General features: G+C 41.7%; 1 protein-coding gene across 1 annotated transcript in view; it reads left to right on the top strand.

The window, feature by feature from the left end:
• The window catches only part of CNTN1 (contactin 1), a 233,015-nt gene that overhangs the window by 125,425 nt on the left and 81,433 nt on the right, over window positions 1-26,157 (top strand). Inside the window, exons 5-11 of the mRNA XM_054987779.1 lie at window positions 10,800-10,926; window positions 14,684-14,856; window positions 17,179-17,274; window positions 20,947-21,153; window positions 23,178-23,274; window positions 24,029-24,210; window positions 25,424-25,548. Coding sequence (XP_054843754.1) covers window positions 10,800-10,926; window positions 14,684-14,856; window positions 17,179-17,274; window positions 20,947-21,153; window positions 23,178-23,274; window positions 24,029-24,210; window positions 25,424-25,548 — 1,007 coding nt within the window. The remainder of the gene's footprint in view (window positions 1-10,799; window positions 10,927-14,683; window positions 14,857-17,178; window positions 17,275-20,946; window positions 21,154-23,177; window positions 23,275-24,028; window positions 24,211-25,423; window positions 25,549-26,157) is intronic.

Genomic DNA, 26,157 nt, shown 5'->3' with positions numbered 1-26,157 from the left:
ATCTCCATTATTCCCTATGGGGACTGTCTGGGAGGCTATCCCAGGGCGTGGAGGTGGCATTTTGCAAGCAAAACCCACCAATTTTTCAGGGGACCTAATCTTGATGGTCCTCTAAATACATTCCAAGTTTCAGGGATATTGGACCCCAGGAGGCACTTTATGGCCCTCCAGAGATGGTACCCGCAGCCCCTATTGTGGGGGGGAAAGTCCAAGTTTCAGAAACATATGCACCAAGGTTGCCAAATGCAAGCTTCGCACCAGATAGTCCAACAAAACCAAACTGACCAAAGAACCAAGCTGATGCCCCCCCAAGCCCCAGTGTCCCCTAAGCAGGCTGACCAGCCACTCTCCATTGTTCCCTGTGAGGACCAACATCACACCAGAGAATTACCCAAATCAAACTAAAGTAAGGGACAGTCTTGCAGCTGGAAGCAAATTGAAGCAAGGGTCATGCCCCATAGTCTTTTCTTACGATGCAGAAAACTTGGTTGTAATCATCTCTAAATCCTGATGTTGGTTGCCATGCAAACAGGGAATAATGTGAATATTTTAGATGGTGTTAACTAGCTAGCTGTGTTACTTACTGTAGTTATTTTACTATTTTAAGCTATTTTATTTGCGGATGTGGAGAGAGAAACAACAGATGAATTTAAGAATTCAGTTTTTTCCCTCCTAACTTTTATTGATTTTGTTGCATTGCCAAATGCCAGAACAAAAATGTTCTGTTAAGCTCAAGGGTCAAATGAAAGAACTAGATTTTTTTCAGTCTGTCCAAAAAGTGTCGTTCACAGGACTGCTTTAGATAACATGAAGCTGATTTCCTCTTGATATCAGTAGAGATTAGTGTTCATTCAGTGGAGAGGAATAGTTGTCTGAATGATGGAAATAGAGATAATGGAAAGCTATTGCAGCTAGTCTCTAAAGAAAGATAATAGGTGTAAAAACAAAAATGGATAGAGTAGTTTCACTTGAAAAAAAAGGAGAAACCAGTGGTACATTGTTGACAGGAGAATTATGTGTGCCTAGATCATGTGTGCCTATGATCTCCTTGATTTTTTGGTCTCTTCCTACAGTATGATACTTTAACGGTATATTTACCTATTGACTATTTGCCTTGATAGTTATTCCCTATTGTTAGAAAAACCTGCAATTGGCATTCTAACCCTGTTATGGAAATTGGTCACAGCATTTTTCTTAGTTGTTTGTGCAAACCCTAAACATAGTGTATGTTGGTTAAGGATGGCACATAATTATTTTTAATGTTTTCTTTGCTAAGAATGAATTAGTTTTCCATTTGGTGCCTTTTAATTGGTGCATTTAATACGGTTGCAATGCTAGCTGATGGGAATAGAGAGCAGATGAAAACGAAATGCCAATAAAAATTATTTATCAGAACATCATTTGTATTCATTTGATTGAGGTGACCTAATTTCAATGCTGTTTCATGTTAAGTGCAAGGAAGTAATGTTCAAAGTATGGTAAGATTCAAATCCTCTCTGTGCAATCCAGGGAGTACTGGGTAAAAAACAGTGTGTTCTTTGCATATCCTGGTATCCTTTTAAGAAGGAGAAAAACAAAACTCTCACCAGCCGAGATACCTACTGAAAGGTTAAATGACCTACAGAGCTAAAAGCCTGCAAGTTGATGCCACAAACTGTGTAGGAATTATTTCACTGTGCTGCAGCCCAAACTCTGCTCATGACCTGAGTTTGATCCTGGAGGAAGCTGAGTTCAGGTAGCCAGCTCAAGGTTGACTCAGCCTTCCATCCTTCCGAGGTTGGTAAAATGAGTACCCAGTTTCCTGGGGGTAAAGTGTAGATGACTGGAGAAGTCAATGGCAAACCACCCCGTAACAAAAAGTCTGCCAAGAAAACGTCATGATGCGACGTCCCCCCATGGGTCAGTAATGACTCGGTGCTTGCACAGGGGACTACCTTTACCTTTTTTTAATGGAACAAAGTGTGTGCCTTTCATTATTTTGTTAAATGCTCTGCTAACTTTCTTAAAGGCTCAGAACTGTCCTCACAAACCTCTAACAAGATGGTATGAAACTGAACTGTCCTCCTAAGAGCAGGGACCAAGAATTGGTAGAATTTTATAATATTTCTGGTAAACATTTAGGGGAATCTGTAAGCAAAGTGGAAACCAACTAAGTTTGGTGATTTGTTGCAGAATGAGAAAGAAATATTTATTAGTGTTTGTTTTGCATGACACTGGAAGCGTCAATGCTTTGTTCTTTTTCAGCCAAAGACCAGCCAGAAGGCACCACACCTCACCTCTTTCTCCCTAGCTGTTTTCTTTCTTGTGCTACTAAATTTCCCTCATAACTGCTTTTGGTAACACAAACAGGCAGCCAGATGACAGGCAAGATTCAGTGAGCATTATCCCCATGTGAAACTAGATTTCTGCAAGAGGATCTCCCTCACTGATGTGCAGAAGGGGGCCAGTAGCATCTAGGCAGGGAGAAAAGGGGAGTCTCCAGGTATAGCAGTGAGTATGCTGCATTCTGCTGAACTCATAAATAAACCTTGTAAACAGAAGAGCCCAAACAGCAGTGTTTGTCTTCTAACCTTCAGTACAAATATAAGGTAACATAAAGTGTGCCGGCGAGTTGCCGCCAACTCAGGGAGATTCCATGAAGTTCCACCTCGTGGGGTTTTCAAGGCAAGAGATGGGCAGAGGGTGGTTCGCCATTGCCTTCCTCTGCAGTTTAAATATTCTGCATTAGAATAAACACAGTCATTACATATACAGCCACAAAAATTAACTGGATTAACTTTCCATTTCTGATCTCCTCGACACTGAGTGCTTCTCCACAACGCTAGTGTTACTGGATTGAAATGGATTTGCATCAGGCAGATGGTAAAGTGATAAATATTGCATCTAAGGGAATTTATAATGACACTCCTCTGCAAATTAAACACATTTTTGTGTGTTTTTCATTAAAGACTTTCTCCCCCAACTTTCTTTAAATGGATACTAAATGCTGCTTGCATTTTTTCTGTTTTCTTTTATATCCATGCTTCATTTGCGTTTATTATGCTAGAATTACAATAAAGGCTATCTGAAATAAATTTATCCCTGATCTTCTGTAATAAGTTTCTACTTGTAACTTTGTCCACTGTGCAGCGACATATGCATTTTCAGTTTATTTAGTATCTCCTGTACAGGCTAGAACAGACTACCACAGACTAGGAACCAGAGAATACCCAATTTGATTAAAATTTTTGTGGGGCCCCCAAAGCTTCCTTTCTCCCTCACCAGTGCTCGCCATGTTTGTGTTGTCAATATTTACATATGTCAAGTCAAGTCACAACCGACTTATAATGACCCCAGCAAGAGGCTTTCAAGGCAAGTAAGAAGCAGAGGTGGTTTGCCATTGCCTTTCTCTTCAGACTCTTCCTTGGTGGTCCCCTATCCAAGTACGGACCCTGCTTTCAGAGATCAGGCTTTACCGTGCTGCCTTCCTTCTCTCCTGTGTTGTCAATACATGGCCTAAAGGACTAGGTCTTGGAGGATAACTGATTCTATAGGGCCACAACTCAGAAGGACCTGACCCAAGTCCTAATGAATCTCACCTTGTGATTGGAAGGACTTTCACGGAAGACAACAAGGCTGAAGGCCAGTTGAAGGGAATGAACCTGAAATATTATCAGAGCTGCTCACAAGAATATAAGTAGACCAGCATTACACATAACATGAACTTCCAGTATTCAGTTGTAATTAGCTAATATTGTGTATGGATGGAGACTGGCATCTCTGAGTGCTGAAATCTTTTGCATTGGAAAATAGAGCCAAAGCCTATGTAATTTTATATTGGGAGTTATTAGGACAATTACATTAAAACTACTTCTATGGGCAAGCAGTAGTTGAGGAGGAGATTTAGACTAGGAAACTGGAACAGAGGAGAAAGATAAACACCTCCTTCCCCTGCTTTATTTCTCCACTGAAATTTGGAATTCCCTGCAGCTTTTAAAATCAGAAAATCCTGAATCTCATATATCCTAATAGACCCAGAGGAGTTAGCCGTGTTAGCAAAACAGAAAAGAGTCCAGTAGCACCTTTAAGACTAATCAACTTCATTGTAGCATAAGCTTTCGAGAACCACAGGTCTCTGATGAAGAGCTGTGCATCTGATGCTACAATAAAGTTGGTTAGTCTTAAAAGTACTACTGGAGTCTTTACATATATACTAATCTGGCTGAATTATCAGTTTCCAATGACCAATGAATGCTCTAGGTGGAAGTTAGGGAGTAGATATGGGCACGAACCGCATTACAAACCAAAAAACCCCACGAAATGCCTGATCATCTGTTCATGAACTGGCGGTTCGTGAGGGTCCATGGCCAACAAACCAGCATTCGTTTGAAGCCCAGTTCGTTGCGTTCGCCTGCGGTTCGTGAAGCCAGGCAGTCAGGCACCATCAATCAATTCCCTTGGAAACGGAGTTGGGGGAATGCACTCCTTCTGTCCTACTGTCGCCCTGGAAACCCGAATCGAAGCCCAGCTTACATTGATCGGCAGGTCTTCCTTCCAACCATGGAGCTGCAAATTGGTTACAATTGGTTACATGGGAGAAGACACCCAGGGGGAGGAAGGGGGAAGGGGGGGGTGTTCTGTAGCCATGGGCACTCCAATCTCATCCCTGCAAACCCTGATAGGCAGTTCTGATGGCCAACCCCTAGTACACTGGACCAGTGTCAACTGGTGGCTCTAATTGTATCGAATGGGAGTTTCCTGGGGGCCTCAGATTGGAGAGGGTATAACTCCAAGATCCCTATTGCAATCTTGACCAAACTTGGTTGCTGGCTGGAGGAGAGCCTGCTAAACACTCCCTGGGAATATGGGCTCTCTAAGTGCAACGAGGGCCATTCCGACGCCCACGAACCACGAACCGGTTGGTCAGCGAGAAATGTTCATTTCGGTTCGTTAGTTCGGGTTCATCAGCAGCACTGAACCATGAACCGCTGGTTCATTAAATTTTTTTTTGGTTCCTGCCCATGTCTATTAGGGAGACTGCAAGCACCAGCAACAGCTCCACAACCTCCTTCCTTTTGAAAGAGGGGGATGCAGATTCTGTCGTTCCCCAACCACCCAGGGTCCCTGGACCCCAGTATGAAAAATGTTCAAGCAGTGAATACAGGCCAGTGTGCCGTAGTGGTTAGTGTGTTGGACTACAATCTGGAGTCCCAGATTTAAATCCTCACTCTGCCTTGGAAGTTTTCTGGGTAGCCTTGAGTCAGTTGCACACTCTCCGCCCAACTGACCTCACGGTGTTGCCGTGATGATTAGCTCTGTGTGTGTGTTCTAGATCCATACACCCACCCTCAAGTTCGCTTAAGACTCTTCTTGCCATGAAACGCTGGTGCTTTTTGCAGCTTCCTCCACGGACCCTTCCTATCTGGTAATTATCACTCTTACTGAACTGCTTTTTCCCACTTTCTTTCCTGATTTTCCTAGTTAGCCTTGTATGCATGCTGTGTGTGATTTCCTGTATGTTTGCCTTTTATTTTTCCTTAATAAAAAACCCCTTTCTATTGAACATCTGCCTGATTCATTTGACAGTCCTATAAGGAATAATCCCTGTAGACGTAGGTGGAGAATCCCTGTTACCCGTTCTTGCTGCCTCCTTAATGCTAATTCCTTTAATTAATTAAGAAGACCTTTTGGGGTAACAGGTTTACCAAATTAATGAGAACTAGGCTTTAGGGCAAAATAATGCAATATGTGAGAATCTTCAGCATTGATTAACGTAACTACAAGGAGTTCCAGATTTCATTGTTGCAATAATGCAATGGATAGAGTTGTTAAACTGTCATTTCTGTGTTCTTTCCTCTGTCTAAATTTCCTTCACAACTGCTACTAGCCTTCACATTAAGAAAGGAATACAGATTGAAGGTTCTATTTGTAACCCTAACTATTTCTAGTGGGTGGTTTCCTGGAACTCCTTTCCAGAATGTGGAAGAACTATTGTTGGCAAATGTCTGGATCACTAGTTGCAGAAATCATATATAATGGTGCAATATACAACCCAGGAATAATATTTTTTTCTAATATTCTGAAACTTTATTGAAATCGACGAGAGAACGTTCTATTGATAAAACATCAGACTTCAGATACGTATAGATGTTAGAAAACAGTAATGAATTATTTTTCATCCAGGCCTGCACAAGAGGCCAGTGGCACTCCCAACTCATCACAGCCAGGTGAGGGAAGAACAACTAGTCCACAGGACAGCCCTGAACCTTAATGTGCCAGCATCAGCTAGCGGGGGAGAGGTGAATGTGTAGGGCAGGCTTGGAGGCCAGCCTGCCTCAACCACAACCAACTGGCCATAGCTCCGGCCAATCAACTCAGGAGGATGAGGCATCCCTCAGAGAGTTAGGAAGAAGAATAGTCTGGCATAATCCAGGGAGTCTCCCTCATAAAGGCAAGGACCTCGGGCCTAGGAGGACATGCTAGCCCTCCTGCCAGCTAACCTGCTAGAGGGGAGGGCTGTAGAAGAGAGGAAGAAGACCTAAGCTGCTGCTAACTCTTCTCTCTAGTCTGAGGCCTGGTGGGGCCTCCTGAAGGATGCTTCGGAGGGGGTGTCAGCCCCTTCTGACCCAGGCAACACATCAAATACTCAGTGACTCAAGTGCACGTGCAATGCTGTTTTGACCTGAGCCACAATTGATGCTACTTGTACTTTAAAAGCAAAACATATATTTTCATGCTTCAAATTGAATATCTTGTTGATATTCAGTGGTCATTATTTAGACAAAAACTACCAAGACAAAATGGCCTCTACCATATATCTCTTTTGTACTTTGTATAGTGGTAGATTGTAGAAAAAGTCAGATGAGTCTAGGCAGTAGCACTGGTGCAGCTATTGTTGGAAATACAATGTCTTGTGTACAGAGAAGGCAGAAGACACAGAATACCTGCAGGGGGCAGCAGGTCTGACACTTAGATAGATGCCAGGATGGGATCCTTCTTTCCTCCTCTCTTCTGTCCTTCTTGCATGTCTCCAGAATGGTATTCTTTGGCTGCTTCCTGCTTCTTTCCGGAAGTCCCTCCTTCCTTTTTACTGAGGTAGTTAGTATCTATTCTATTTCTCTCCTTTCCGTCAAAGTTGTAGTTCCTGAATAAACTCTCTTCGTTCACTCCTTAATCAGACTCAAGATCATTCCTAAGATATACCAGAACCTACAACTATCACATGGCTTCTTGGTAATATGAATGAATTATGTGCAAGAAACAATTGCCTTCTGGTGCCTAAAGGCCAACCAAAATGAAGAAGAGGATATAACCACATGATGCAGTCATTTTTGTGCATTCCAGCAAAGAAGTTCCTGTACAAGTATATCCTATTCTGCTAAGATTGGTAATAATTCTGATACTTATTACTGGAAACCTGAAGCACAATTTGATCTGAAGAGTTTGTTTATCTTCATAAATAATATCTTCATAAATAATAACATGCTCTGTAAACCGCTGTGAGTGGGTGTTAAGTTGTCCTGAAGGGTGGTATATAAATCGAATGTTATTATTCATTTGAAAATATATTTTACTCAAACAGAAAGTCAGGTTATTCAGTTTGATTTATATTCTTTCCTCCTCTGAGTTGAAAACAGTTTTGAGATGACCTAAAAGTTTCTGCTTTAGGTGCATCTGATTTTTGATGTCTGTTGTCTTTCAACATCTTTGTTCCTGTGTATTGTTCAAGATTTTTTGGGTGTGATCATAGAATTGAATATGACATGAATATTCACATGTATAAATTTAATCCTTAAAAGTTAATGTTATTGGTTTGGTGCTAAATACCTATAATTCCCTGGAAAAAAAATCTAATCTTCTAGATATAATATTGCCTATAAAAGCAGTAGTGCCATTGTTTAGAGAATTTTGCTACCATAATAGGCCGTTCAGCAATACTCAGTATTGAAGCTGATGCATTTTAAAGAATATTTACCAGTTCTTGTTATCCTTGGCTTTGTTATATCTTCGCTTCAGTAATATCATTGGGAAATCTTCCACTTCCTTTTATTTTATTTTTACATATAGGTATGTAGAGTTGAAAGGTGAGCTTCTGCAGTTTTTGAATGAAGTGCTCCCATAATAAAAAATGCCAGTAGATGGGTGTTCAAATTTTTTTTAAATGAATGAGGCCTACACATGTAGAGCCCTTAGACAACTGCTGCCAAAGCAGAGTGCTGTCTTTTATGCTAATGGATGTAAATTTAACATAGGTTTTTTTGATGTAGGATTCCTTTCACAATAGCCTCTAAATAATAAATTGATAGCAGTTCTTGGAATCTATAATTGTAACTATTATGCTGAAAGAAGCCGGAAGGATATCAAGTTCTCTCCTTGCTACCATGTCACAGCACTCAACTGGAGGATATTGCTTTATCTTCTCATAGATCCCATTATCCCAACCATGGTGTATCATGAACTGAGATCAGTAGGAAACAATGTATGTTACACAAGGTAAACTTTGGTGCTGATTGGCGTGACCGCATGAAACAAAGCCATAATGGTGAAATGTAAAGCAACTGACCTAGATTCTGTGCTGCATACATCAAAACATTTTTTTTTTTGCATTAGAACCAGGATTGCCAACGGGCTGATTGTAGGCTACTAATAGCTTGCAATCAAAGCACCTGGCCAAGTCTCCTTTGCCAGCATTGACAAACAGTTGATGGGTCCAGGGTACCCTTGGCCAAATCAAGAGTCATCCAGGCATACCCTAGCCCTGTCAGATGTTGGACACTGATTGGCAAGATAAGTGCTGAAAACTTATTGAGCCAAGGCCAGCTGTTGAGTCTGTCCGTTGTTTGGTGCTGATGCAGGGGAGGCTCTCCATCCCATTAGTGCCAAAACACCGTTGATAGGAGCAGGGAGCTGCCTGGCTGGCTCTAGTGCCGGTTGACCAGGGAATAGATTGAGATATTTTTCATTAATGGTGACTCAGGCATTAGAAGCACAGACCAGAAAGTCAAAAGTTAGTATCCTAACCGTGTATAGACAGTATCCTGTCTATAAAATTTAGAGGGCTTTTTTGTTTTTTATTCATTACCTTTTATTTCAGTGTGTCCTTGCATCTAGAACCATGAGTTAATTTTATTGAATAAGTCTTCTTCTTTCTGCTCCAAAACCCATTCTCAAAATACAATTATGGCTACTTTAAAATTATTGATTTTGTAGCATGTATAGGTGCTAATCTGGGAGGGTGCATTGGTACATCTTTTTTGTCCTTCGGTTTTCATTTACAGTCATATCCACACACCGCTTTTCCTTGTCCATTCATAACGTATATTGAAATAGATGTGGACACAGTATTTATAAAGTACAAGGTTATATTTAATGCATTGCATGAAATAAATTATTCCTTGCTGTGTCAGAAAAGTGGTGACTTCCTGCTTTTGAACCATCCATTGCCATTGTTTGAATAGTATATTGTCAATCTGAAGTCAAAGATTGTTCATTTTTCTTCCTAGTATGTTGGATCCAACCAGCTGGTGAAAAAGGGAGGATGGGTCCTCCTTGACTGCTAAAGCAGCTGTGCAGTATATCATGAGACCTGCATGGCCAAAGCCATATAGGGTGGTGGCTGTAGTAAGGTGGAGAATTAGAAGAGATTTATTGAAATAGCTGCCTGGATACGAACCATTATTTGAAAAACCTTCCCACATCCTAGATACATGCTGTAGTTACTTACAGTATAATCCTGTGCAGAGTTACTCCAGTCTATGTCAATTGATTCCAGTGGGTTTTTAGAATGAAATAAATCAGCATCAAATTGTACTGTTGGTAATAAGTGACTGGCATTTTGCACATGCCTAGAGGTACACACTGTCTTTATGTATTCTAGAACTATGCTCTGGAACTGTCACTAAATTCCTGGCCTAGCCTAGGAACACCCTAGCCGAGATTAATGCCCCAAAAAACAATACAGCAGAAAGATCAGATGGCAATTCAGTTGCAGTGACTAAGTGCATACTGCTCACGAAACTAACCTTTCAACTTCAGCTTCCCGTTTATCATCCAAGCCAGAAGATATCAGATGTCATCACCATCTGGTGGTTGTTTGCCTGTCGTGCAAGAGATTTGAGCCTCAATGTGTCTTGTAGACAGACAGATGTGCAAGTCACAAAGGCCTCCACTAGATCTGGCACAGTTGGCAGGATTGTTGACAGTGTCAGCAGAGAGCCATTTGCCTTAAGGGGAAATGTAACTAGTTTGCACTCTTTTCTTATGGGTGAGTAAATCAACGACTACAATGGAGAACTGGAAGCTATCATATTTAAGGTCTTTGCGAAGTGCTTGATGCTGATTCATTAAAATAAATGTTTTTTAAAAGGGATTTTAACTTTGCACTAGCCATACACACTACCAGGGCTTTTTTTCTGGGAAAAGAGGTGGTAGAACTCAGTGGTGGAATTCAGGACTGCACAATGACATTACTTTGGATCACCTGGAACAAGGGGGGAGTTTTTAAAAGTTTAAATTGCCCTCGGCGAAAATGGTCACATGGCCGGTGGCCCCACCTCTTGAAAATGATCACATGGCCGTGGCCTTGCCCCCTGATCTCCAGACAGAGGGGAGTTTTGCCCTCCGCACTGCACGGTGTGGAAGGCAATCTAAACTCCCCTCTGTCTGGAGATCAGGGGGCAGGGCCACGGCCATGTGACCATTTTCAAGAGGTGCCGGAACTCCGTTCCACCGCGTTCCAGCTGAAAAAAAGCCCTGCATGCTACGCTGATACTTTGAAGCAATAGTTTTAAGCTCTGAATTACATTATCATTTCTTTTCAGAGGATTTAAAAGGATATGGGCCAATTTTTGAAGAGCAGCCCATTGACACAGTGTACCCAGAAGAATCCTCCGATGGGAGAGTTACAATGAATTGCAGAGCCAGAGGAATACCTGCTCCCATTTACAAGTAACATACTTTTTGCTCTTGTTTATTCTGATTTGTAGGAAGCTACCATTAATTTAAGGCCTCAAGCACATATTATGGTTTCTCTATGTTTAATTGTAAAGGACTACTTTTCTTTTGAAAATTTATTTATCAGAATTGCTTTATCAAGGAGAAAGGCTTGAGCAAAGAGAGAAACTTTGCTTTCCTTCGCTGCCATTTTCTCAGTGGAAAAAGCCGTGCTTGAGCTACTTTCATTCCTGTTTGTGAAAAAAAATACCCAACCAGGGATAAACGCCGCTCAAGAATGGCTTTTTTTCCCTGTGAGATGATGATGGTGACGACGACGACAACATTTGATTTATACACATCTTACCACCCACTCAGAGTGGTTTACAAATATGTTATTATTATCCCCACAACAATCACCCTGTGAGGTGGATGGGGCTGAAAGAGCTCTGAGAGAGCTGTGACTGACCCAAGATCTCCCAGCTGGCTTCAAGCGGAGGAGTGGGGAATCAAACCCAGTTCTCCAGATTAGAGTCCTGCTGCTCTTAACCACTACACAACAGTTGTTTCCCTTCCCTCCCTATCTCCCCTACATACACTGTTGTCTTAATAATAAAGCAATAGATACATTTGCAAATAAGTAGGGAGGAATCCTATAGTTGAACCCTAAGCCGAGAGCTTGTATCGAACCATCCATACACAGGTGAGGGGGAAGGCTGGGCTCTAGCAAGAAAGGACAAAAGGTCGAAGTGGATTGCATTCCTCTTGCACAAGTGCCGTTCCACTGAGGGGAAGTGGGTGATTTCATCCCGTCATTGCCCCTCATTCCAGCCCCCCATCAAGGTGGGTTGTTCCTCTGTGCAGAGCCCATGCTCTGGCAGTGATCTGTCCAGGGGTCAGAGAGGTTTGCAGGAAGGAAGAACTCCAATGTGCTTTCTGTGCACAGGTGATTTGGATTCAAACCATGGAGATGCTAGTCTAGAAGGTGGAACTCCCGTGGATTGCTTTGGCAGACACGGACAAGTCCTTGCCACCCAGTTTCAGCTCCTTATCTGTGAAATGGGAATAACTGTCCTTAAAAGGTTTTCCTGAAAAGCAATGAAAGGAAGAATGTTAAAGTGCTTTGCTCCCACAAAGCACTGTCCGTTAATTATCTATCTGTATCTGTATCTAAAATTTAAGTTAGTATCCAGCCTATACCATTCATTTGAGTTGTTTTTATAATAATATATTACTAATTGTTCTTATCTCATGCTGATTCTGAATGCCTGTCCAGCTAAAATCACTTTATATTTTTATGCAACCATTTTAATTTGGTCTGGTTTCTCTGTCTAGACAGAGAGGGAAGGGGGTGATGGTTGGGGAAAGCGAGGGAGGTTAGCAAGATTTTAGTATTCTATGACAAACTCAATGTGAAATAACAGTTTAACTGTAGTACATTCTGACAGCAATTAGTTTTTATGCATGTACCCATCTGTACTCCACTAAGGTTCATTAAGCAAACCGAAAATGTGTCATTATACCCAGAAGGATTTTTTCCTGATTTTCTGTGTGTATTTTGATTTTTTCAGAACTATGCTATGTATTCCTATTTTAAAATTTTTTAAATCCTGCAGTATTCTCATGGAATTGATGGTTCCCAAAGAAAGGTTATAAAAATACTGTTGGTGTTCCCTGTGCTTGGTTAAGTTTCTGCTGGATGCATAGATGGTTACATACTCCCCCTGGTGGCCAGAATGGCACTTTGCAATTTCTTACAAACCATTGTAAGAGGTGAGACCATAAGTATTGAAAATATTAGGTCAGCTGTGATCCTGTGGTCCACAGCTGTCATGGAGTCTGTGCAGACTTCTAGCCACTGGGTGAGTTGGTTGTTTCCATGCTGGCCACAATGTGCCAAACATGGTACCCAATCACACTGGAATCTTTTTACACAGTTGCAATTTCATCTAAAACAATCCACACTGAATTCAGCATTTGGCATGCACTCAGCCAAGTCAGTCTTTGATATTCCTGCTTGAGATTAGCGTGGGCAGACTGAACAATGGAACTGCAATAGACTGTCAACAGGTTGCGTTACTGGTTCCTAGCTTTTTTTAAACAGCCTCTAGGGTTGCCAGCCTCCAGGTGGTAGCTGGAGATCTCCCAGACTTACAACTGTTCTCCAAGCCATAGAAATCTATTCCCCTGGCTGCTTTGGAGGGAGGATGCTATGGAATTATATCATGATGAGGTCCTTTCCTTCCTGCCTTCTCCAAGCTTCATCCCTTAAATCTCCAGGAATTTCCCAACCTGGAGCTGGCAACCCTAAGCCAGAAACACATAAGCAAGTACTAAAAGTATTCAGTCTACCAGAGCTCTGGAAACATTAAGTGAAGTGAACACTGGAAAATGTGCCTGTACCAACAGTAGAGATGCTTAGTCAGTGAGTGATTCCGCACACGTTGGATAATGCACTTCCAATCCTCTTTATAGATCATTTGGAAAGGATTTTTTTGTGTGCGGAACAAAAAATCCATCTCAAACGATTGATAAAGTGCATTGAAAGTGCCTTATCCAATGTGTGCAGAATCAGCCATTCACCACCAAATCCATCCTCTCTTGCATCCACTGAATAGTCCTTGTTCTGCACCAGTGAAGGTATTGGGTTGGACTGCATGGGTCTGTTGCACGAGCAGAAGGATCCTTCCCCAGTGCAGGAGGCCCTCCCTTGTCATTGGAAGAGCTGGTCTCTCTGGCTCCTTTTGATGGAAGAAAGCACATCTGCTAGTTCAAAAGACCCCTCGGCTGCAGCCCATGCCGACTTCCCTTTTACAGCTATGTTGTCTTTGCTTTCTGATTGCTATCCATGTTAAAATATTCGTGATGCTTTTTGACTCCAAAGGAGCCTTTTCTTCTTCAAAAACTCAGCCCACAGCCATGCTAATAAACTGTTAATATATGTGATCCTTGAAAAGAATAGTGTTTGGGGAATTTTTAAAAATGTGTAATAGATCATGAAAGAAAATTTATAATGCAAAGATTATGATTGGGTTTTTTTAACAGATTAACAGGTTCCTACTACTTATATAAACAATGAATTTACTAGGCCAGAAATACATTCATTTGCAATGTGGGATCGACGCTCTAGATACTTTTTCCTCAATGCACCATTTTTATTATGTTTTCTTTGCATTCAGGCAGCAAAGTTCTGGCTGTGATGCTATGCACGCTGTCCTGGAAGTGTCTTCCATTTAACTCAGTAGGAATGTCTTGCAAATTATTCCCTGCTCCCATCACTTCAGGTCTGAGTTAGAGCCAAATAGACTATCATTGTGTAAATGTCACAGGTACAAACTGACTTATTGTTGATGGTATCACTAGTGATAAGGAATGTAACTCCCCAGGTGCAACCTTGTCTGCTCAATTTTGTAAGCTATGACATCTTTTAGTTTAGTTTTCAACTTTTTCAGTGTGCTTTTATGAAGCTGAACATTTTCCAGCATGGTATGGCTCAGGGTATTTCTTTATAATTTCATACATATTTTCCCTTTGCACAGAATATAAGGGAAAGCAGTGCAAAATCTCTAATGCTGAAGGAGACATTTACTCTATTTTTTAAAGATAGCAAACAAGGGATGTAGCTCTTCTTCTGTGGCAAGATGATTCCCCCATCATGTGGGAATAAGATCCACATTAGCACAAACGTAGCATTAACAGGAAATGTCAGAAGTTTTGCATGTCAGAAACACCTTTGGTTTTTTGAAAGAATTTAATCTGTGTTTCTTAATAGGTGGAAACTTAACAACTGGGATATTGATATAACAAGGGGGCGCCACCTTATGGTAGGAGGCAGCTTGGAAATCACTAACCCTGAGAAATCAAGGGACGAAGGAACATATATTTGCATAGCATCCAACATACATGGAAGCATAAGGAGCCGAGAAGCAAATCTAAACTTTGGGTGTAAGCAGTACTTATCTTTTTTTCCACAAATCTGTAAATTTACTTTCTGGTGATCCGTGTGTTAATGGTATTCTGCTGTTCAGTCATGCTGGCTTCTACATGGTAAGTTTCCCTATATTTTCCCAGCTCCAGGTCCCTGAGGTGTCCATCATCTCCCACCCCGATCCACCTTTTTCAAAAAACTGGTATTTAAGATTATTACTATAGTGTAACAATGGTACTTCAACATGTCAATTACCATTTTTAAAAGCCCCCTGGTGGCAAGAGGAATGGCTACTGTGTAGGACTAAGGCATGGAAAATGGCATCTATATGGCAGCCACTACACTTTTGCTACAACCTTTCCAAAAGATCATAATAATGCTGTGTATTGTAAGGAGGAACTGTAATAAACATCCAAAGCAGTGCTCGTTTGCAGACAAACACCAACCATAGTCCTCCGGTTCAAAACTAGCCACAAACTATGGTTTGCTGCAAACTAGGAAGTAAATAGTTATCTCAGAGTACATGAAGGGGAAATCAACTATATTATAATGGGTTTGTTCATATAACACTAATTGTGGCTTGGATGTAATGGAGGTTTTCTGCAGACAGAGGGGACAATTTTTGGTGATTTCCCACTGCAGATCTCTGACTTCTCCCTTGTGCTGTTCCGGGAGTCCTTTGTCCCTCGGGAGCAGCATTTTTGACTGCAGCAGGAGGGGGAAGGTGCTCTGAGAAGCTGTGTTCCATGTCAGCAGTAATTTCTGGTGGATCCAATATAAAATTTGGCATGTCGTTGAAACCAAAGCATGGTAGCCTAATGTTTGTTTTTCACAAACTTCATGGGAAGATCATATAAGTCAGAGATATAAATAGCTCTCTAATCCTTGCCCCTATGCAGAGAATCCTGCCAGGATACATTATGGAAATGTTTTCTGCACATTCAGTGGCATTCAGCTTTGGAAAAGATGAATGAACTTGAGATTATTATTTAGACCTTAATACCTCAATAGGAAAAGGATTCCTTTATTCTAAAAATATGATGTGAAATATGCTAATACTTTAAAAACAGGATTTGAAAATGTATACTATGACAAGAAGTTCCATTAATTCATTGGGGGGGGTGCACACATGATATATATGTGTATTTGTTCTTACATCCAGTCATGCCTGCTAATTTAGATTAATTCACTAAGAATTTTGGAAGTTTACATTTTAAAAAGAAGCAAGTTGGGGACCTGAAAGGACTTGTGTGTGTGTGTGGGGGAGGGAATCTCATTTCCCCTCCCCCACCATGTCCTGTTTCCCTTCCCTGGCCACTCCCCCATAGCCTCTCCCCTTTCCTACTTTCTTCTCTCCTTTCCACCCACCTATGTCTGTTCCTCTGTCTTCAGCTTTCCCTCCTCCCACCCCCAGCAGCCCCTCCCATTTGGCCCAGTTGTGTGGTGGGGGATCTTCAAGGACTTTCTGGCCTGTATCCACTTCCATACACTATTTCCTCTTTCCCTTCTTCCTGCAGCCCCTGTATACTCACCTTTCCCTTCTTCCTTCTCTCCCTTCAAACTCATTGACCCCATCTTCGCATATATTTATTAATTTACTTAATTTATTTCATTTACAGACAGAAACCAATACTAGCTAAAGTGTAATGGTTGCCTAGCAACAGCCAATGGAAATATATATATATATATATATATTTAATATTATATATATATTTAATATTATCGGAATATATATATTCCGATTGCAGATTTTTCGTGCAAACCGGGGGCATTTTTCAGGTGTGTAGGACGGTCTGTCTTGTCTGTTCATGGTTCCAGTCTCCAAAATAAGGGCCAATTGGCTATTAGTATATGTCAAAAGGTATACTCTGACAAAGAGAGCTGTGGTTCTCAAAAGCTTATGCCTCAATGTAGTTGGTTAGTCTTAAAGGTGATAGTGGACTTTTTACTATTTTGCAACTACAGAATAACATGGCTACCTCCTCTGAATATATAACAAGAGGGGGTAAATAGCCATTTTAAGTATCTGTGTCCTGTCCAAGGCAGTGGGGACTGATGGCTGCCCTACTTGCGGCCCTCTTCATTTGATTCCTCATGAACAGGATAGATGGTACTAGGAGGAACCTTTTAAATTTATCATGATCTTTCTGAATAAAAGAATGTAATACTTTTTGAGAAATAGTAGGAATGTAATGCTTGTATGTCTTCTTTATTATTCAATAAAATTATAATGAATATCTACAACAGTCTGTAAACCTGTACTTAATATTTTATACATTTATATTGTTTTAAATTTAATAATGTAGAACTTCCCACCCACCTCTTGTTCCATTGAACAGATTTAAATACATTTACCCCTGAAGATAGACCTGAAGTAAAAGTTCGGGAAGGTGTAGGAGCTGTCCTTCTCTGTGACCCTCCCCGTCATTATCCAGGTAATTTAATTTGTTCTTCATATTTTTCAACTTTCTTGAGAAGAGCAGGTTAGCAACAGCTGGAATATGATTTAAAAATTGCTATCCTTGAATACTACTCTGTGTGTGTCTCAACTTTTCTCATTACCTTTCCTTTTGGGGCTGTATTTCCCCCCCCCCTCCCGCTTCTCCTTTTTTCTTTACAGCTGTGTAAGTCTCACAAGTGGTTTAAACCCCTAATAAGAGCAGTGCAGCTCAGCCTCTCTGCTTGATGTGGTTTTAGTTCAACCTAGAATGATTGGTTCTCTTCAGATTAAAGAGTCCAGCTACATCTGGTTGCTATTAAAAGATCACACTTACTATGCTGGGTGAAGCTCTGCACGCTTACACAGTCCAACAATTTGCAAGCACATTTCTCTTCAGGCAGGAAAAAATGTTCTGTGTACTGTATCATTCTGAAGTCATCTGAGGCCAGATGGAAACAAACAGGGGAAGGGACTGAACAGTGAAAGCAAGTTGTTATAGATACTTGCTGGCGAGTGCTAAGCGGGGGAGGAGAGTGGGGAGGGGGCACGATGACAAAAAACACACAGATTATAGCTCAGGGAGCGAAGGCATGCATAGGGCACGCGATCCGAGCATCGGCTGACCCGCTTGCCAAGCTGATAACCCACACGCCCCTCAGACCCCTGCTGAGGGGGGAACCATGGGATGACAGCCAGTGGGATGCCATGTGGGTATACACCCCTGTGTGAAACATCCCCTGCCACCTGGGAGTGAGGTGGACTGACAGCCCCCGACTGGGCACGCACCGGCCATTCCTCACTCCCCAGACCCCTTATAGGGATCCCCATAATAGGGAAACTGAGCCTGAGGGCCCTATTTCCCCCCAAATGGATCAGTGCCCAATGCCAGTCCACAGGTATTGGGAGGGTTGGATGGGATGCCACCACAGGCCAAGTGCTGATGGGACGGGGGGCCAGCCTTCCAGACCAGGGGCCAGCACTGAATGCACTTGGGTGTGCTCCACTGGCCCCTGGTCATTCCCCGCCCCCACCACAACATGGCAGCCACCTCCCCGCCCGCCTCCCCCGCATCTCCCGCAATCTGGCCCCCAGGTGAGTCTGGGAGCCGTTGCTTCTCTTCATCTTGACAGCCTCAATTGAATGGCAGGGTTCAGAAGGGGTTTGGTGGGCTAGGCAATTAATGCAGTGCCTAATATGTATCCCTAATAGTTCAGGCTTTCCATCTGATGTCATATTCAGCTTCTAGCATGCAGTCTGGCTGGAAATTGTAAAAAGTCAAATTTCTGCCTCAGATTGCTTCCAGAGCTAGCATTTTCCTACTAGAGTGGCATCTTCTGGAGCCACCCTCTATCTATCCGCATGCACCTAAGCAATATGGAGATAAAGTGCTGAGCCAGGTCTTAGCAGGAGAGAATGTTTCTTCCACCACTATGGCCATCCTGACCAAATCAGACACACCTATCAAGAAGAACAGCTGGAGAATACCAAAAAACAAACTAGATGTTAAACCCTGTACTTCTGAGAGTTGTTTTTCTACTGATCTTGACAGATGACTGACTATTCAAGTTAATCTTGACAGGTATATTGTATTTCTTATGTCTCAAATTGCTGTTTGCCAAAGCAGAATAAAGGAACAAAAATAAATTTTAGTCCTGAAGGATTTTGTATGTCAGCCAGTTAGATATCAATTAATTGAAGTCAGACATTTATCTTTTCCTTACATTTGGTTCTATTAATTACCAGTTCCTGTGCTCTTCTTGCCTAGTGCAATGCCGCAGCTAAGACTTTCAAAGTGAGAACAAATTAATTTAGAAAACAATCAAAGTACTGGGCAAGGATCTGAGAAATCTGGCCCTGGACTTACTGTGCCAGCATTGTTTGTGCTGAATGCTTTTCCCCACTTCTGGCAGAACCCATCCCCTCAGGTGGAAAATAATGGTGGGCTGGTGGGTCCTGAGTTCCCATGAGGCTTGGCAGTTTCAGCAGCTGTTTCCTCCCCTGCCACAGGGACTTTTTTTAATCAGCAGATAGATTGATATAATGCTATTCAACTACCAATTAAAAATAATAATAAAAGCCCCACCTTGTGGCAGAGGAGAAAATGGCCACTACAACAGCCAAGCCTCATGGGAGTCCTGAAGCCTACCAGCTGACCCACCATTTTCCAGCTGTAAGGCAGGCTCCATTGCCTCCAGTGCCAGTGCCAGGGAGAAGCCTTCACTGGGGATAAGGGTAGCATAGTAAGTCCTCAGCTGGTGCCCTCTCTTTTCTCACTCCCCACACTTGTAGACTCAGGGTGTGTGTTTGTGTGTGAGAGAGAGAAAAGTAATGATTCCAAATTTCTGGAACCTGAAAAAAATACCTGGGACAAAGTTCCCGAACCAGTAACAATGCTTTCAAAAAAACAGGATAATGGACACAGTGCTGAATTCAAATCTGGATCCAAAGTCATCACAAATTTTTTTGAAGTGGATACCCCCAATTGACACATATCAGAGAATAAGGTGGCAGACTGGATTGCCGCTCCGCCAACTGCACATGTTCTTTTGTATTAAGTAAGTGCCATGCAAATAGAAAACTAGCACAGCAGGAAGATATAGCTCCTCTCTGCACTTTCTGTGCTGTTTTTCTGCTGTTGAGGGTTTTAACACAGGTAAGTATTCCAAAATGCAGTCCTTAACCTGCAGCTTGGCGTAGGGCATTCCTGTCTACCACTCTATTGTCCTGCAAGAGTAAATGGATAGATGTACTTCCTTGAAGGCCTGGTAGTCTAGGATTATAAATTGATAAGACTGATTATAACTTGAGGAGACTATAGATCAAGCACATAAGCTAGCAGCCATTAGCGTTTATTTTTAAAATAAATGTGTCTCTAGCAGAAAATACTGTGGTGAAAGATAGGTTAGAAGTAATTTCTCTGTGGTTTCAGGATCTAAGTTATCAGAGTAACGTCTGTCACATCCTTCCTATACATCTCATTTCAGCGTCTGCTCAATACTCTTTTTACCCTTTCATTTCTACTAGTTATCTCCTTGCAAAACAAATTCAGGTTTTGCTGCTATACATTTTTTAAAAACATAGCAAGCTTTTGTATCATTACTGAAATGCTCATACTTTATTTTAACTATGGAATATGAATTTTCTGGTTGCAGAAGACATAATTTTAGAGGAAAGAGATTACTGTTCAGTGACATAGTACATACTTTGTGCATGTAAGGCCGCTGGTTCAATTCATTGCCATCTCTAGTTAGAATGATGTTGATGAAAAGGTAGAAACACCTCTTCCCTAACACCTTTAGTGCTGGGTTATAGACCAAGGGTTCGATGAGACAGAGAACACCAGTGTAGTGCAGCGAACAGAATGGAAGACAAGGACCTGGAAGACCAAGGTTCAAACCCCTGAGCCATGAATCTTTGGCCAGTCTCTGACCCTCAACTTAACATAACTCACAAAGTTGTTTGGAGGACAAAATGGAAGAAGAAGGAACCACGTTTGCTACCCTCATCTCTCTGGAAGAATGTCAACATAAAAACATGCTAGATAAGTAGTCTTGAGTTAGTATTAAGCATCTCCTTATGCTCTCATACCTTTCCATATCTCTTTGACCACAATCAAGTGCCTGATCCTTGTTGTTCATTTCAACTACAACGATTTTTCTCTCTCCAGATGATCTAAATTACCGCTGGGTTCTGAATGATTTCCCTGAATTCATTACTTTGGATAAACGGCGATTTGTTTCTCAGACAAATGGCAATCTCTACATAGCGAAAGTGGAGGCATCGGATAAAGGCAACTACTCTTGCTTTGTGACCTGCAACTCAATTGCAAAGAGTGTATTCAGCAGTTTCATTCCCCTTATCCCTCAACCAGATCGTAAGTATTAGGTGCATCACATGTCCTCTTTGCTCCCTTATTTACTTTTACATTTTTTAGTGTAAGGCATCTCCTTTTGTTAATTGGTTTTGTTTCTTCCCTGTGCTTACGTCTCAATGCCTCTTCAAACATTACGTTTCTAAACACTGGCAGAAGATGTTTCAAGTGTTACCTAAAATGTAGTGTGGGTATGACTGGTATGTTTTCAGACATAGATATAATGAAGATTTTACTCATCAGGAATGGCTGAATCTTAGAGTGCAAGTGGATGAGAGGGCAGAGATCTTTCATCAATTCTCCCCGATTCTGGAGGGGCAACACCAGGACTTTGTACCACGTGTGTGATGGGAGTTTTGTGCCTCCCAGATGCACTCCAGTTCTTTTCTGTTTGCTGTCAAAGCAGGCAAGAGAATTAGCTTTAGTTTCTGCCCTATATTGATTTTGTGCATGCAGACCACTTCATGGCTCTGTTCTGAAATGGATGTGTAACCATGTAAGTAAGTAACCTGACTTTTACAGAGAAGCTAAGAGTGACTCCACAGGCAGTTTGCAGACATGAAAACAGCAGGATAAAGAGGCTAACAGCGCCAATCCGTAGCAGAGTTAAAAGTCATAATGTCTAATTTGAACCTAAGCAGGGCTTTTTTTTCTGGGAAAAGATGTGGTGGGACTCAGTGGTGGAACTCAGGACCGCAAAATGACATCACTTTGGGTAAGCTGGAACAAGGGGGAGTTTTTAAAAGTTTAAATCGTCCTTGGTGAAAATGGTCACATGGCCGGTGGCCCCATCCCTTGATCTCCAGACAGGGGGGGAGTCTAAATGCCCCTTTGTTTGGAGATCAGGGGGCGGGGTCACCGGCCACGTAACCATTTTCAAGAGGTGCCGGAACTCCGTTCCACCGCATTCCAGCTGAAAAAAAGCTCTGAACCTAAGTATGTTGTTTTGGAAAGCATTCCCCCCTTTTATTACAAATGAGGTTATATGCATGGGATAGGATGGGATGCGGCGTGTTACAAGTGTATGACAAATTATGCTTGGGCCCTGGATCTACAGTTGTGGGAAAAAATTCTAGAGAAAATTCTTCAATGGGACATGCAATATCTTTTCCACATTAGTGAGTCCTGAAATGACCATCTCTGGAAACCTTTAACTTCTCATTTTAATTAGGCTTCTTATTTATATCTTGATTGTAAATATGTATTTTAATTTTTATGATAAATGTATTGGCTAAGTGCTGTAATAAAGAAATCTACAATCTATCTTGATTGTGTAATGTATTGTCAGATTATGAAGGGTGGATTATTAGGTTTGTCTTATTATTTAAACAAGCCTTGCAATCACAATAGTCACAAAAATGATCACAATCCTTTAATGAATTGGGTCCTGGTTCCCCAGTATTGAGTGGAACCCCTCCTTCCCCCACACCATGATCCCAAGCAGAACTGGGTCCCTGCGGCTGTGAAATGTCAGTTCCCTGCAGCTCTTCTGTGGTTGTGGAAAATGCAAGTTGGACTCGGGAAACCCAGAACCAACTCATCGTCACATTTAATCTGAACTTTACTTGTACGTGAATAGGCCATATCAGGTCCCAGAGAAGCATCCCTGTGTCCCTTTCTTGGTTGGGTCCTGCATAGAGCACAGCTGCCACTGATACTGGCTAGATCTGTTAAGGACCATGGTGCAAGGGGAGATTGTTTTGCTGCATCTTGCTTCCTGACCTGAAATGGTCTCTATTGGTCATGGTGGAGAAGCACATGTAATTGTCTGAACTGGATCCCCCTACTTGATGACTGAAATTTAAAAGAGCACGGGAACTCTGTGGAATTCACAGTGTCTCACCTGGCTTGTTCCTGGCTTCTTGTTCACCTGGGTAGTTATGTATCATCTGGGTAGTCTGTATCATCTTGCTAAGTGGCAAGGAAGTTTTTTTAACCATATGCATGTGGTAAAATGGTATTTGTGTATGGATTGTTATCCATTTCTGAAAGAGGCTAAATATCTTTGCATATTTCTTTCATGTTAGGTTCAAAAGGTTATCTGCCGGATATCAGAGTGAAGTTCAAAGACACGTATGCACTTTTAGGACAAAATGTGACTCTAGAATGCTTTGCGCTTGGAAAGTAAGTATGTTTTAACATGTTTGTCCATATGGGCAATGTGTGGGTAGACTGAACTAGACCAGGGTTGGTGGACATTGTCTGCTGCCTCGAGCAGCCCTTGGCATCTGTTTATCAGTTTTGGAAAAGCTAAACCATCCTTTTTAAAACATACATTTTACACATACTGCAGTTTCAAACATTTAATATGCCTCAGTTGTTGCCTGGAAAGTGTATTGTCAGATAATACACACTGATATGCACATCCACATAAATTGATAGTATGGTTGGGAATTGGCTACACCACTGAAGAACACAGATGCAGTGCTTACTATCTGAATGGTTTCTGTGTCTGAGTTTGAAAGTCTCCCCTGCTGTCACCAATGTTTCTACTTTCACAGTTCCATCCAATATATTTGCCTCAAGGTCTCTGCTATGTGGGAGAAAATTGCTGATACATATCAACAGCTGTTGAGCAGTCTAGGCATCCCTTGGCCCATGTCAACAGCTTGGCCCTATATCAACAGCTGTTGAGCAGTCTAGGCACTGTACACAGTTTAGTGATACTAATTTGCATTAGATTGTCAAGGTGAGGATTGAAGCATTGGAGGAGCAGCTGAAGTGAGAGGCTCACTTGGCCCCAGAGAGTCTTCAGTCTGAAAAGGTGGACTTGAAGAGAGAAAATGGAAATGCCTTGATTAATAAAGGGGAAGAACAGCATGCTAGAAGGCCTGGACAGAAAGGAGAGAAATACTGATGTGCTCTGTTTCCCAAAAAGCCCTGTTCCTGACATTAGATGGTCCAAGTATCGTGAACCCATGCCAACCACTGCTGAGATAAGTGCATCGGGTGCAGTCCTCAGGATCTACAATATCCAGTTTGAAGATGAAGGGACTTATGAATGTGAAGCTGAAAATCACAAAGGGAAAGATAAACATTCGGCCAACGTTTATGTTCAAGGTAGAACAATTTTTCACAAAGTGCATCGCTCTAGATTTACATACCGAAAATTTCACAATTTGTACCGGTTGCATTCATTATTTGGAAAGGTTATGTTTCGATTACAAAATATGTGCAAAATTTCCACTTGCACTAGAGCAAGCAGAAACACAAGAAAAGGACTGCAGTAGCTGCTTGCCCTAAGCTAAACTTATTGTATCCTCATTTGCATTTATGCTTGTGCAAGACCTTGTGCAACAACTTTCTGGGCAATATGATATATCAGGAGAGGCCTAAGTGTGGCACAAGGTCTTGTGCAAGTGGAACTGCACTAATAAGGTTCATATTTCTGCTGCCGCATTGATGAATCCAAGGCAATGTGTAGTTTGGCCCCATGTTTTTCATAAGAAAACCTTTGACGTGGCTGCTTCATATCTAATTAATAATTTAATTCATGTACATATGTTCTTGGACCATATAAAACAACAATGTATATTATGGTATGTTTTATATGGTCCAAGAACATGTATGCTTAAATTATTAATTACTAATGAAGTAGTTAGTGAACTCTGCATAGGATAGCAAGATTTGAGTCCAGTAGCATCTTAAAGACCATCAAGATTTCTAGGGTATAAACTTTTCAGAGTCAAGCTAAGCTCCCTTTGTCAGTAACTATTGGATTTCAATAGCGTTATTAGAGAATCCTACTCAGGTCTATTTTATGGGACTTGCTCCCAGGAGCGTGCTCTTAGGACTGCACTGGTAGTATTAATAAAACTGGTGCAAAATATAATGAGCTGGGAGAGAGGTTCTAAAAGTCTAGCAAAATATGACATTTTATGGCTAGCTCCCCTCTAGGGTTGCCAGCTCTGGGCTGGAAAATTCCTGGAGATTTTGGGGGAGAAGTCTGTGGAAGGCGGGATTTGGGGAGGTGAGGGACCTCAGTGAGGTATAATGCCATACAGTCTACCTTCCAAAAAAGACATTTTCTCCAGAGGAAATTCCTAGAGATTGCCACCCACCACCTGGAGGTTGGCAATTACTCCCCCGCCTTTATTATTTCATCATGGAGGCCACGGTGATTCTGTCATGTGTAAGTTGATAGCAAAAGGGTTTGGAACTTCATGTTAACAATTCTGACGCTACTATGCAGTAAAAGAAAAATAGACTTAGAAAATGAGAAAGTAAACTGGCATTAATTATGTATGAAATAATATTTGTGTTTATCTTTTAGCAATGCCAGAATGGGTGGAACATATCAATGATACAGAGAGAGATTTAGGCAGTGATTTACACTGGGTTTGTACAGCTGCTGGCAAGCCAATCCCAACAATCCGATGGTTGAAAAATGGATTACCGGTAGGCTTAAATTACAATCTATGCCATGGAGACTTTTTTTTCCCTTTTAATATAACAACAGAAAGCAAATGTACAAATAGAAACTCTCTGTCTAAACTGAGACAAATTGTTGATAAATAAGAAGAATACATGTACATTTCTTTGCTTATTTGCTTCATTTATACCTTGCCTTTCTCCCACAAATGGGGACAGAAAGTCCTCCATTTTATCCTCACAACAACCCCTATGAAGTGGCTGAGAGTGTGTTACTGAGCCCAGGTCACCTAGCAAGCTCCCATAGTGGATTAGTTTGCGAACCGGGGAAGGTTCATGAAAGTTCGTGGTTTGTGAAATGCGATGAACCACGAACCGCTATTTCCAGTTCATGCCCATCTCTGCTCACAACCTGAGTTTGATCCTGGCAGAAGCTGGGTTCAGGTAGCCGGCTCAAAGTTGACTCAGCCTTCCATCTTTCCGAGGTCGGTAAAATGAGTACCCAGTTTCCTGGGGGTAAAGTGTAGATGACTGGGCAAGGCAATGGCAAACCACACCATAACAAAAAGTATGCCAAGAAAACATCGTGAAAATGTCCCCCCCATAGGTCAGTAATGACTCGGTGTTTGCACAGGG

This window comes from Eublepharis macularius, chromosome 9 (assembly GCF_028583425.1).
Source record: "Eublepharis macularius isolate TG4126 chromosome 9, MPM_Emac_v1.0, whole genome shotgun sequence".
Lineage (NCBI taxonomy): Eukaryota > Metazoa > Chordata > Lepidosauria > Squamata > Eublepharidae > Eublepharis > Eublepharis macularius.
The sequence above is the reverse complement of the archived record's forward strand: the minus strand, read 5'-3'. Positions and strand labels throughout refer to the sequence as shown.